This window comes from Neovison vison, chromosome 1 (genome assembly GCF_020171115.1).
Source record: "Neovison vison isolate M4711 chromosome 1, ASM_NN_V1, whole genome shotgun sequence".
Taxonomy (NCBI): Eukaryota; Metazoa; Chordata; class Mammalia; order Carnivora; family Mustelidae; genus Neogale; species Neogale vison.
In genome coordinates this window covers 89884607-89898942 of record NC_058091.1, presented here as the reverse complement: position 1 = coordinate 89898942, position 14336 = coordinate 89884607, and the positions used below count along the sequence as shown (strand labels likewise).

The 14336-nt window shown below is 42.9% G+C and overlaps 1 protein-coding gene across 1 annotated transcript; it reads left to right on the top strand.

Annotated features, from left to right (window-relative positions):
- Positions 1-312: 312 nt before the first annotated feature.
- On the top strand, positions 313-2303 carry LOC122899546 (60 kDa heat shock protein, mitochondrial-like). Its single transcript, XM_044237391.1, is given in 2 exon segments — positions 313-898; positions 901-2303. Coding segments are annotated over 2 exon segments (1719 nt in total). The 5' UTR covers positions 313-321; the 3' UTR covers positions 2043-2303.
- Positions 2304-14336: the final 12033 nt, after the last annotated feature.

The following is a 14336-nucleotide window of genomic DNA, read 5'->3' as shown; positions in this document are numbered from 1 at the left end:
TTATGATGCCTGTCTGATAATCTAGGTCTTTCAGTTATTTTTCATCCCCCCACCGCCAACCTTTTTTGATAATCCTACATGTTCCAGCCAAAAAGCTTCAAAAAAAATGTTCTTTTCACAGCATATTTTTCCCTTTTGATTTTTGCCTTCTGCCGGAATGTTCAAGGACAAATGATCCACTTTTCTCTCTGTATTTTATAAAAATGACGTAATTGTCTTTATTTTAACTTTGCCTGCTCAACACTTCTCATCCAGAGTTCATCTAACTCGTCTCCGACGGCCTGCCTCACCGTGTGCACACTCCGCCGCTGCCCGGCAGAAATGCTTCGATTACCCGCAGTCCTTCGCCAAATTAGGCCAGTGTCCAGAGCACTGGCTCCTCATCTCACTCGGACCTATACCAAAGATGTAAAATTTGGTGCAGATGCCCGAGCCTTAATGCTTCAAGGTGTAGACCTTTTAGCTGACGCTGTAGCTGTTACAATGGGGCCAAAGGGAAGAACAGTGATTATTGAACAGAGTTGGGGAAGTCCCAAAGTAACAAAAGATGGTGTGACCGTAGCAAAGTCAGTTGACTTAAAAGATAAATACAAAAATATTGGCGCTAAACTTGTTCAAGATGTCGCCAATAACACAAATGAAGAGGCTGGGGATGGCACCACTACTGCTACAGTCTTGGCACGCTCTATTGCCAAGGAAGGCTTCGAGAAGATTAGCAAAGGTGCTAATCCCGTGGAAATCAGGAGAGGTATGATGTTAGCTGTTGATGCCGTAATTGCTAAACTTAAGAAGCAGTCTAAACCAGTGACAACCCCTGAAGAAATTGCTCAGGTTGCTACCATTTCTGCAAATGGAGACAAAGAAATTGGCAACATCATTTCTGATGCAATGAAAAAGGTTGAAGAAAGGGTGTCATCACAGTAAAGGATGGAAAAACACTAAATGATGAATTAGAAATTATTGAAGGCATGAAGTTTGATCGAGGTTACATTTCTCCATACTTTATTAATACCTCAAAAGGTCAGAAATGTGAATTTCAGGATGCCTATGTTCTATTGAGTGAAAAGAAAATTTCTAGCGTCCAGTCCATTGTACCTGCTCTTGAAATTGCCAATGCTCACCGTAAGCCCTTGGTCATAATTGCTGAAGATGTTGATGGAGAAGCTCTGAGTACACTCGTTTTGAATAGGCTAAAAGTTGGTCTTCAGGTTGTAGCAGTCAAAGCTCCAGGTTTTGGTGACAATAGAAAGAACCAGCTTAAAGACATGGCTATTGCTACTGGTGGTGCAGTTTTTGGGGAAGAAGGATTGACTCTAAATCTTGAAGATGTTCAGCCTCACGACTTAGGAAAAGTTGGAGAGGTCATTGTGACCAAAGATGATGCCATGCTCTTAAAAGGAAAAGGTGACAAGGCTCAAATTGAAAAACATATTCAAGAAATCATTGAGCAGTTAGATATTACAACTAGTGAATATGAAAAGGAAAAGCTGAATGAACGTTTGGCAAAACTCTCAGATGGCGTAGCTCTGTTGAAGGTTGGTGGGACGAGTGATGTTGAAGTGAATGAAAAGAAAGACAGAGTTACAGATGTGCTCAATGCTACATGAGCTGCCATTGAAGAAGGCATTGTTCTAGGAGGGGGTTGTGCCCTGCTTCGGTGCATTCCAGCCTTGGATTCATTAACTCCAACTAACGAAGATCAAAAAATTGGTATAGAAATTATTAAGAGAACACTCAAAATTCCTGCAATGACCATTGCTAAGAATGCAGGTGTTGAAGGATCGTTGATAGTTGAGAAAATTATGCAGAGTTCCCCAGAAGTTGGTTATGATGCTATGCTTGGAGATTTTGTGAATATGGTGGAAAAAGGAATCATTGATCCAACGAAGTTTGTAAGAACTGCTTTATTGGATGCTGCTGGAGTGGCCTCTCTGTTAACTACGGCAGAAGTTGTAGTCACCGAAATTCCTAAAGAAGAGAAGGACCCAGCGATGGGCGGAATGGGTGGAATGGGAGGGGGTATGGGAGGCAGCATGTTCTGATTCCTAGGATAGTGCTTTATCATTATTAATGAACTGTGAGAGGAAGCCCACGCTGTGCTCCTCACCCATAACTTCAGAGAAGTCAGTTGAAGGAAATGACTGAAGAAAAGGCTGGCTGATGTTTAAGAAAATCGCTATAACCATCAGTTACTGGTTTCAGTTGACAACATATAATGGTTTACTGTTGTCATTGTCCATGCCTACAGATAATTTATTTTGTATTTTTGAATAAAAAGACATTTGTACATTCCTGATAACTGAGTGCAAGAGCCATGTACCAATGTACTGCTGAGGCATTTTTACTACTATTCTGTTAAAATCAGGATTTTAGTGTTTGCCATCACCAGTTGAAAAGTTAAGCAGCCTTTCTGTGGAGAGTAAGAATAATTGTGTACAAAGTAGAGAAATATCCAATTATGTGACAACCTTTGTGTAATAAAAATTTGTTTAAAGTTTAAAAAAAAAAGACAATTTTCTTAAATCTACTGTTAGGAAGAAAATGTAAACAGTTGTTTACTCTTTACCTGTCTAGAAAAACCATTTTCTGCATTTTGCCTATATCAGGTCTTTAACATCCCTACTTATATTTAGGCATGTGCTTTAAAACTTTATTATAAGATTTTAGCAAATGTTGAGAAGATTGAAACTGTAGGCTTTTCCTTGGTATGCTAAGACCTCTGGTATCTTGTAGGCCCTCGTTAGCATATGAAACCTCCCTTTCCCTTACCTTCCCCCAACTGCAGGGTATATAACCTGCCATCCCTCACAATCTGGGGCAGCAGCTCTCCCCGCCCACAGGTCCTGTCCCTGTGCTTTAATAAACCACCATTTTGCACCAAAGATGTCTCGAGAATTCTTTCTTGGTCGTCGGCTCCGGACCTCACTCCACCAAACCTCACCTATGTTCTAGAACTTCATCACTGTGACCTCTGCAACTGCCCAACAGTTGTGCTTATAAGGGCCCATGCTTGCTTTAATGCTTTGTTGTGATTGTTTTGAAATTCGGCACTGGGACCCACAAATTGTGTAGTCAGACTAATAAGCATAATCAATGGGAAATTTTCATAACTGCTATGCTTTCCCTAGTCTCTCGAATGTTGATATATGACAGTTTTTTTCCTTAACTTCCCCCCTCCCCCAGTATTGAATATTCTGCTAAAAAGGAGCAGACAATCTTGAGATAAAAAGAAGGCCATAGCTGAGAAATTCAAGAGCATGTATTTTCCCCACCTGGCAAATTAGTTCTGGCCATTGGTACTTTCCAGGCTGTGCCTGGGTTACCAGAGAGTCTGGCCTTGCCTGACCAAGAAGGATTCTTATGATAAGAGGTGACTTTTTGGAACAAAGAATAGCTGTGGTAACCTGTGTTTCTCTTGAAATTTTACCTGCCTCCTCCATTACAATTGTTCATGGTTACAGTGTTGCATGATTTTTCAAGTTATTATTTCACAGCTTGTAAAATCTGGAAAGCCTCTTCTCTGAGCCCAGTTTGACCAGGACTCACTGTCATGGGTAGCGTATTTGTTCTACAGCTGTCACGATAAATTACCACAATCCTGCTGGATTGGAGCAACAGTTTTGTTTTTGTTTTTTGGTTTGGTTTGGTTTGGTTTTTTTCTGACACTTCACACACGCATCCAAAATAAAGATGTCGGTGGGGATAGTTCTTCCTGGAGGCTCAGAAGGAAAACTGTTCCACACTTCCCCCTCCCTCCTGGGGGCTGCTGGCAATCCTTGGCGTCCCCCAGCCTGTCGGTTGATGCCTGCATCTCTGCCTCCATCGTCATGTGACCACCTTCCCTGAGTGTCTGTGTGTTGGCATCTGTCTGTCTTTGGATTTGCGGCCCACCCAATAATGCACGGGGTTCTCATCTGGAGAGCCTTGACATCATTCCATCTGCAAAGATCCTTTGGGCATATAAGACCGAGTTCATAGGTTGCAGGTGGATCGATCTTTGGGGGGCCACCACTCTGCCCACCACAGCTAGTACATGCCTTTCTGTGGCTCAAATCCCTTAAGCCTCTATGAGGCAAACAACTGCTTTAAATAATGTTACGTGGTCCTGGGGGCTGTGGTCACCGGATGGGCGCATCCCGCACTCACTGGTGCCCAGGGCTTCCAGCCTGTGCCAGGCACTGTACGTTTCCAGGAATTTTGCAAAACCCATTTATTTCACCCAGCCATTACTAAAAACTAAATGGCATAAATTTCACAGTGAAATAAGTGATAGTAAACCCCAAAGCTGCGTATGCTCAGGACGCATCACTTCTTGATGGTTTCCCCACATTTTACTGTTCCGCGCTCCGAGGTTATGCACATCTGGCGCATAACACATTATGGCGTTATACACATTCAGGGTGTACAGCTGTCTCTCCGCAGGGCCAAGCAGAGCTCCCCTGGGAGCGGGACATCCGCCGTGGCGGCCGTGTTCACACCAGGTGCTGCCCTTCCAAGCCTCCCTCCACTACCCCCGGAGCCGGTCATCCAACATTTCTGAGCACACTCGTGATGCTGGGAGCCCTGACGGTGAACACGAGGCCAGCACCCTCTGACGACGGTTGCTAGGTCGCCTGGACTTTAGGTTTCAGGGAGCAATTTCTTAACTGCGCCTAATGAAATGTGATCTGCAAGTTTTTAACTGACGTGAGACTTCGCCTGTTCCTAAATTCACAAGCTGAAAGAGATCATTTTTGCAAGTCTATGTTTCCTTACTTTCGTTTTTGAAAATGATATTATTGAACCTTGGATGATGACATAAACGTTTTCAAGAGTGCAAAGTTGATGGTTTGTTACCACTTGCAAACCTCTCATTCGGGTTAGTCCAGGAGGGATCTGCCAAAGAAGCTCTTTGGGGTTGGACAGGCTTTTCACTTGCTGAGATCTAATGGGATAGTTTCGTTTGAGTTTCTTTTTCTCTTTCCTTGGTTACGCACCACCACCTCAGGCATTAGCTGGAAGTGAGCTAAACGGCCCCAGAAACCAGCAAGAAGATTCTGAAGGGAGTAAGATTCTAGAATAGAATTGGTTATCTGGAGGTATTTGCATAGGGAAGCCCTTGGGTCTGGTCATCTCTGGTTGAACCCGCCATATATGGGAAGCTGTTAATACCCTCAGAGGGTGGCTCAGGGCGTACTTAAGACCCAGGAAAAACAAATCATAAATAAAAGCAAATATGACTGAGGAGAAATGTACTTCTGAAACATATTAGAAACTCTATCTCCAGGCAGTACCACATAGAATTCAAATCCAGAATAGAACTATCCCTCAGAATAATATACTGCTTAAAATGTAACTAATGAGGAGTTGTACTGGCCACGCAAGCATGCTTAAAGATGACCTTGAGAAAAACATGTACTAGCAGCAGGCCTCTGGTGGAGAGGATGACACACCTCATCCAACGGAGCAGCTGGGGATACCCGCCTTGCTCAGGGCAGAACACCGCCTGCTTCATGTTAGCAGAGCAGCTGGGAACACCTGGCCCTGAGCCTGTTGAGGGTTGACCACCACCTGCTTCCCTTTTTCATTGTCTCCCCTGCATCAGAGAGAGACTGCTGTTAAGGTCATCCATTACAGTGTACTCGCTCAACGAACTCCATGCTGCTCGAACAGACACGCCTTACTCTTCCTAATCTGTAAGACTTGTAATCAACATATCATTCACAGTCCTTCTTGTTTACCTACAAAACCTATGGCTTAGGTATAACCTTGTTCTTCTCCTTTGTTAGCTGTTACCTTGTATCTAATAAATATAGGACTGAGGAGTTGTTGGGGCAACAGTCCTTCCAGCTGCGGTCCCCTCCTCCCTCTCTCTTAACAGCTGACTTGTTTGTGCCTCATTCTTCTCCCATGCACTGTGAGGAAGCTGCAAGCACCCGAACAGGGCCAAGAAATGAAACAAGAGAAGCCCCAGCGTTGAGTTTTGCATGGCCGTGCCTTTTCCTGCTGGTGAGCTGTGGGTACTTAGCACAGGGGTAATCTAGTGAGCACAAATGACTTTTGTTGAGATGGCTCCCAAAGGCAGGAGGAGCAAAAGTCAGGGAGGGCAAACTTTTGGAGCTTTTTTTTATTATTAATTTTTATTATTTTTATTAACATATAATTAGCCCCAGGGGCACAGGTCTGTGAATCATCAGGCTTAACACACTTCACAGCACTCACCATAGCACATACCCTCCCCAATGTCCATAACCCCACCACCCTCTCCCCCCCCAAGCCGCAGTTTGTTTTGTGAGATTAAGAGTCTCATGGTTTGTCTCCCTCCCAATCCCATCTTGTTTAATTTATTCTTTTCCTACCCACAAACCCCCCAATTGCATCTCCCCTTCCTCATATCAGGGAGATCATATGATAGTTGTCTTTCTCCGATTGACTTATTTCACTAAGCATAATACCCTTTAGTTCCATCCACACTGTTGCAGATGGCAAGATTTCAGAAACTTCTGGAGCTTTTAAAAGTAATTTAACAATATTGCCCCTGGCTCCCTATATTATGGACTTTGGACCTACAGACTTGGAAGAAAGTAGGTCAGGAGTTAAAACTTTTGCATGCTAAAGGAAAGCCAATTCCGATTACTGTATGGTCTAGTTGGATTCTCACTTGCTTCATTCTGCAGCCTTTACAAACTCCTGATTTGGATAGCGATAATAAGTGTTCAGGAGAAACTAAAAAAGAGGGACCTGAACATGCCATCCCAGAGAAAAAAGAAATTACTAAAGTCATTGTAAAGGAAAATATAAAGGAGGCATTTCTGAGGGAACAGTTGCTAGTATGCCATGGCAAGAGGCACTGTTGCCACCGGCTCTGCCATCCTATGACAAGGTGCAATTTAGTGAAAAGGATGAAAAATCCAGGGACAACTCTATGCCCCTATTCAGCAGGAAGAAGTTACAGAAGATGAGACCTTCCACCTTCAAGAACATTAATAATGATTTAAGTGCCAGGGGCTTAAGTGCCAGGGACACCTGGGTAGTTCAGTGGGTTAAGCCTCTGCCTTTGGCTCAGGTCATAATCTCAGGGTCCTGGGATCAAGCCCCACATAGGGCTCCTTGCTCAGTGGGGAGTCTGTTTCTCCTACCCCCCCACCCCCACCTACCTCTCTGCCTACTTGTGATCTCTGTCAAATAAATAAATAAAATATATTTTTAAAAAGATTTAAGTGTCAAAAATTGTTCAGGGGGAATGATGAGGGAACAAAAGGCAAAGCTAGTTATATGGTCCTACCTCAAAAATTATCTACTACTGGTCTCTCAGCAGAGAGATCAGAATTAATGGCAGTTACTACATTATTTCAAGATGTTTCTTCTACATGTAATTTGTTGTCTGATTCTTTATATACAGTGTCTGTTTTACAGCGTATTGAAACTGCTACTGTTTCTACATCTGATGTACTGTGATGGCAGTCATCATGGTAGCTTTAAGTTTTCCTGGATGTTATGCACAAATAGATAACTTTACTTATTGGGCATATATACCTAATCCTCCCCTGCTCCGTCCAGTAGAGTGGAGAGAAGATATAATACCAATCTATTTGAATGCATCAATATGGGTACCTGTAATATTGGATCCTAGATTGCCATTATTGCCCCAAGAGGAGGGCACAAACATTAAACTTACCTTAGGTATCAAAATAGACCAGTGTGTATTGGCAGTCATTCCAGTTGTCTTATCCCTGATGACCAAAGATGGTTGGTGGCCTCTCCTATTAATAATAGTCTAGTTAAAGTTCTGTTACATTTACTTTCTACTAAAGGATTCCACGCCAATGAATATCAGGGTAATCAGTATAGCACAGCAGCACCCCCTATTCCCAAATGCAAATTGACACAGATATAGTCTGATAAGGGAATTTGTCCCTTGAGGGAGGGTTGTCAAGCTTCTCACCCCAGTGTCGTCATTAATTCCTATGGAATTGTATGATACTGGTCCCGCAAAGGGATGGCAGTCACCAGTTTCACTGGGAGAACTTGCTTCTCTCGTGGGATCTTGGAATAGCAAGTTTCTGGTCACTGTGCCTTGCCACAAACCTCTACTGGGGAAATGCGCTTCTGATTTGGCATGGGCAGGGACTTTGCGCACCATCCCCTTTTGTTGATTATCATAAAAGACAAAAGAATTTATAGAAGGTCCCCACTGCTTCAAATCACCTAAGAGTTTGGAATGGCTCTTACATTTATCAGTCCAATCCATTACGCATTCACATTTTCCTTGATGAGAGAAGAATGCATAAGAGTATGTGTTAGAGATCCTTATGTTTTTGTTATAGGAAAAATGATTTTTGATCATAATGAAAGAGAAATACACTTGTAAGGACCTATTTTATATTTTTATTTTAGCCAGAGGCTTCCATTGAGGTTAAACAATAACTTTGTTGTTTAACCCTAAACTGTCCCTGCTCCCCTTACCCCGGGGGACTTAAAAACAAGTCCTGGAAAACCAGTTCCAGGTGTGAAGGCCAAGAAAAACAAGGCTGTACTCACCTCAAGTCCAGCACTGACATAAGTACAGCCATCTTGGCAAAGCAAAAGCTGGCACCTGGCACTGTAAGAGTGGGTTAGCATAAGAATGGCCATTCTGAAGGTCGGGAAGCCATTTTACTGAGCATCCCTAGCCAGCCCATGCCAGTAACTTGAGATAAGAGAAAGTAGCTAAAACCTAAGAAGCAACTTAATCATATACCACCAGGGCGGGTTAGGGACCAGACGTTAAAGAAAACAAATAGTTAACTTGCAGCGATCACAATCCTGCAAGACAGGAGTCTCCCTTGGTTTGCAAATATCCTGGTGATTTACAACAAAAAGGCTATCTCTTCAATGGCCCAATTTCCAGAGACAAGTGGCTCAGTTCCTCAAGGCCTAAGGTCACCCTCCCCACCATAAAACTGAAGGAGGCTGAGGCAGAAGGAAATGTAAATAAAGTTAAATTTCTTCTAAACCTAAATCTCACTTAACCGCCAGGATGGCGCCAGGGTGATGCAGGGGTGGCAATGTTAAAGTTAAACTGTCAAAGTGGGCCATAAGATATGTATGTAGCTATGAAAAAGTGCCTTAAAAACGCTATATAAACCCTCGGCTTTGAGTGCTCAGGGTCCTTGTTGAAACCCGCTGCAACGGCCGGATACTTGGACCCCAGCTAGCTGGAAATAAACCTCGCTGTATGACTTACATTATTGAGAGTGTTCTCTGTCTAATTGAGGGGGTGGTCGACTCCGTACCCTAACACATCAGTCGTCAGGAAGCCATTGCAGCAATGGAGTCTTGGCACCAAGTAGAGAAACACTGAACAAGGCAACACATTAAGATTAATAAGGCTATAAGAATGAGAAGTCCAAAAAAGAGATCTTTAATCATTGACCGCAGTCCTCCTTTAAACTAGGACCTTAACCAATCACTGAGAGAGAGAGAAAAGGATCCTGTAGAGCCCCAATCTGGGTATTCATGTCTTTTATTAGTCCTGTGACATTTTTGTGGTAATCTGGGATGTACACACAACATTCTGCTTTGATAATTGCACTGTAAGGGCCTACTTAGCCAGAACGACTCCATCTTGGTTCAACAGCCATTTTGTTGTTTATGCGGTAAAACTTAAACTGACCCTGCCCCTCCCCACTAGAGGAACTTACTTAGAAGCAAGTCCAGGAAACCAGTAAAATATGGTTGACCACTCCCTGGTAACAGAGCCCAAATACAAGGACGGGTCAGGTCAGGTGGAGATAACAGAGCCCAAAATGCAAGGACAAGTCAGGCCAGGTGGAGACAATCTCATTGGCCAGGCTCAACCACATGACCTTTGCTCTATAAAAGCTAATCTGTGAAGCTGGGGGTCATCGCTCTCTCTGTAAGGGACAGCCCCGACCTGTCAGTTTGATTCTTGATACTGGCATGAAATAAAGCTTTGCTTGACCTTCGCTTTGTATAAGTCTCACTCCTTTGATCACGAAGCCCATCAGCACGTGTCACCCTGTGCTGCTGTGAAGACATCTAAGGCCATTCTATTTTGTAGGACTGCCTTGTGCATCTGTGTGACTTCAGTATTAAGTAAGGAGATGCTATTTAGTGAATCATTGAGTGCCTTTGCAGTGTATTTATTAAGGGCTTCTCCATGCCAAATGACATCCTCTAGTCCTACAGATGGAGCAAAAATGGATGTTAAGTGACCATACCATTTAAAAACAGATTGTGTCCATCTTTGCTTTAAATTGGGGAGATTAGCTGGAGTAGTGATGATTTTAGTATCGCGCCCATGAATCCAGGCAAATCCTAAGGTGCAGCAACCTACCCACCCTGGAGGAAGCCAGGACCAGAGATTAGTTCCACATATCCAGTGGGTTCCATTTGGAACTGGCCATCTAATGCCAGGTCACCTTACCCCATCAGTACCAAACCAGTCAGTAGCCCAGAGTACTATTATTTGGGAACACATTTCTAGTGACAGCCATCCTAGATGTCGTATGTTATTTGCCTGAGTATCATACGTAGGATTTCTTTGTTCCCAGCATAAAACTGCCTTTTGACTGAACTGTCCAATAGTGGATGTGAGCCACAAATATGTATCCCAAATTTGATATATGCCATCTTCAGTATAGCAATAAGTAGGGTTTTATAGCTTAGGCCCTGGTTGGTGGGTATTAGTTTGTGGGCTTATAAGGTCAGTTAGGACTTTAATAGTTTGAGAGTATGAAAAATTTTGGTTATGTCCTGTGAACTCCATGTCTCACTGATCATGGGCCAGGAAGAAGTATCTTGATTAGTGATAGATTTATCCTGATACATACTATCTCCATATATGATTTCTGAAATATAATCCTGTAGAGAGTGCCCTGTAAAGGGGAAACCCACCAGGGTAACCCAGACATACTCAACAGAGGCAAAATTTCACATATCCAATAACCCGCTTGATTTTGTATTTTTTTAATACATTTCTCTTTTTTTAAAGATTTTATTTATTTATTTGACAGACAGAGATCACAAGCAGGTAGAGAGGCAGGCAGAGAGAGGAAGGGAAGCAGGCTCCCTGCTGAGCAGAGAGCCCGATGTGGGGCTCAATCCCAGGACCCTGGGATCATGACCCGAGCCGAAGGCAGGTCATGAGCCACCCAGGTGCCCAGGAGCCCCTGATTTTTATAGTTAAGCATAATTCTGTGCCCACTGTAGAAAGGAATTGTCAGTTAAGATAGGTGAAGGGAAAATAAAGAGAACATACACAACTATCACTTTCGTTTGAAGAGGCATCTGAGGTCTTCTGTGAGTTCACAGGAGTAAGAAGTCATGTTAGTTTGCTCACTGGGTTCCTGTGAAGGAGGTACAAGTTTTATTCTAGATATATGGACCCATGAACAGTGTCCTTCTAGCTTTACCGCAGTGGGAGTACATAGTATGACCCGATATGGACCTTTCCATTTTGGATGTAGGTTTTCTGTTGTATCTGATTTCCAATTTTTTAAATAAACAATGTCTCTGGGATTTACATGGGTGGGTTTTCAGCTATAGTTAAATCAGGTTTGGGGAGTGTATGATTAGTATATTCATTGAGTAAACTTATGAGTTCAACCAGCTTCTAGTGAATAATTGAATAAAGCATTATAATCTTCATCTAATAACAGATCTACAGAAAGAAATGGTTTTCCATATAATAACTCAAAAGGGCTGAGTCCTAGAGGTTGTTTTGGAGCAATTCACATCTTGAGAAGTCCTATTGGTAAGAGAGTAACCAAATTTTCCTGGGTTTCTAGACTAAGCTTAGTAAGATGATGTTTTAAAATATGATTAGTTTTTTCTACTTTTCTGGAGGATTGTGGATGCCAGGCTGAATACAAGAACTATTTCATTTTTAAGGCTTGGGCTATTTGTTGAATTATTTGAGCAGAAAAAAAAAAAAGGACTATTGTCACTTTGAAGAGATCAAGGAAGGCCAAATCTAGGGATGATTTCTCGCAACAAAATCTTAGTTACTTCTATGACTCTTTCAGTTTTACATGGAAAGGCCTTGACCCATCTGGTGAAGGTATCAACAAACACTAATAGATACTTATAGCCTTTGCAAGGTGGCATTTGTGTGGAGTCAAGTTGCCAGTCCTCTCCTGGATAGGATCCACGCCTTTGGACTGGTTTTAAAAGACGGGGAGGGCGAGATGCACCTTCTGGATTTACTTGGACACAGACAGTACAGGATCAGCAAACCTGTTTTATTGTTGCTGTCAAATTTACTCCATCAAATACATTTTTAATTAAATGTTTTAAAGCTTCTTTGCCCAAATGAGTAGCCTGGTGTAAACACTGTATTATCTTCCATTGACTATTTTTGGGCATAAAAATTTTTCCCTCATGGGGCGCCTGGGTGGCTCAGTGAAAGCCTCTGCCTTCGGCTCGGGTCATGATCCCAGGATCCTGGGATTGAGCCCTGCATCAGGCTCTCTGTTCAGCGGAGAGCCTGCTTCCCTTCCTCTCTCTCTCTGGCTGCCTCTCTGCTTACCTGTGATTTCTGTCTGTCAAATAAATAAATAAATAAAATTTTTAGAAAAAAAATTTACCCTCATTGTTAACAAGCCAGTCCTGTGTAGTCTTAGTATATCCTTGGTCCTGAGCAATAAGAGCATGGAGTGTGGACCCCACTGGAGTTAAGACTGATATAAGGCTTAATATCTGTTTACCTTTTGCTGCCTCTTTGGCTGCATGGTCTGCTAAATTGTTTCCTTTAGATTTTAAGGTCATATCTTTTTGATGTCCTTTGAGGTGAATCACCACTACTACCTCCTTGGGCAGGTGTACAGGCTCAAGAAGGGTCATGATTTCAGGCCCATATTTGATTGGGGAGTTATATTGATAACAATCCTCTTTCCTTCCAAATAGCTCCATGAGCACGTACTACCAGAAAGGCATATTTGGAGTCAGTATAAATGTTAATTCTTAGACCTTTTGCCAATTGAAGAGCACAGGTGAGCACCGTTATTTCAGCTTTGGGGGCAGAAGTATTTATTGGAAGGGGTTTTGCCTCAACAGTTTAAATCAGACTAATGGTAGCATATCCAGCCCTTTTTTCTCCCTTATCCATGGAGCTACTGCCATCAGTAAACCAATTATCATTTACATTTTTAATAGGGGAGTCTTTTAAGTCTGGCCTGCTAGAATAGACAAGATCAATGATTTCTGAACAGTTACGTTTAGAAGTACGATGGTCAGGTCCAGGCATGAATAGCTGGCTTTAAAGTTTGACAAGTTTTTTGTTTTGTTTTGTTTTTTAAGATTTTATTTATTTATTTATTTGACAGACAGAGATTGTAAGTAGGCAGAGAGGCAGGCAGAGAGAGAGTGGAGGAAAGCAGGCTCCCCGCTGAGCAGAGAGCCCAATACGGGGCTCGATCCCAGGACCCTCATGACCTGAGCCGAAGGCAGAGGCTTTAACCCACTGAGCCACCCAGGCACCCCGAAAGTTTGACAAGCTTTAAGTATTACTTCAGGTGTATCTAAAAACATAGCCTGGTACTTAGTGAGGCGGCCTCCCATCATCCATTGGTGACCCTTGGTCTCTAAGACACTCTGGACCTGATGTGAAGTCATTACAATCAGGGACTGTTCCATCACGAGCTTTGAAGCTTCTTCTACCAGGAGGGCTGTGGCAGCCACTGCTCAAAGACAAGCAGGCCACCCTTGGGCTACATTGTCAAGTGACTTTGAAAAATAGGCCACCGGTCTTGTTTCATTCCCTAATTTTTAAATTTTTTTTTTTTAAGATTTTATTTATTTATTTGACAGAGAGAAATCACAAGTAGGCAGAGAGGCAGGCAGAGAGAGAGAGGGAAGCAGGCTCCCTGCTGAGCAGAGAGCCCGATGCGGGACTCGATCCCAGGACCCTGAGATCATGACCTGAGCCGAAGGCAGCGGCTTAACCCACTGAGCCACCCAGGCGCCCCTCATTCCCTAATTTTCGGGTGAGAATTCCCAAGGCTTGGCTTTGCTTTTCTGCTACATATAGAGTGAAAGGTTTTTCCAAATTTGGTAACACCAGAGCTGGAGCTGACAGAAGTTTAGCTTTTAATGTTTGAAAGGCTGTCTGCTGAGCTTTAGTCCAGAGCAAAGTTTCCTCATTGGGACCTTTAACAGAATCATACAATCGTTTGGCTAAGAGTCCAAACCCAGGAATCCATAGGCGGCAAAAACCTGTCATACCTAGAAAAGTACGGAGTTGTTTTTTTTGTAGTTGGAGGCTCAAGATCCAATATAGCCTTCTTTGTATCAGTAGATAGAACACGGTGACCTGGTGCTGGTTTGTATCCTAAATAGTGTACCTTTTGTTGAGA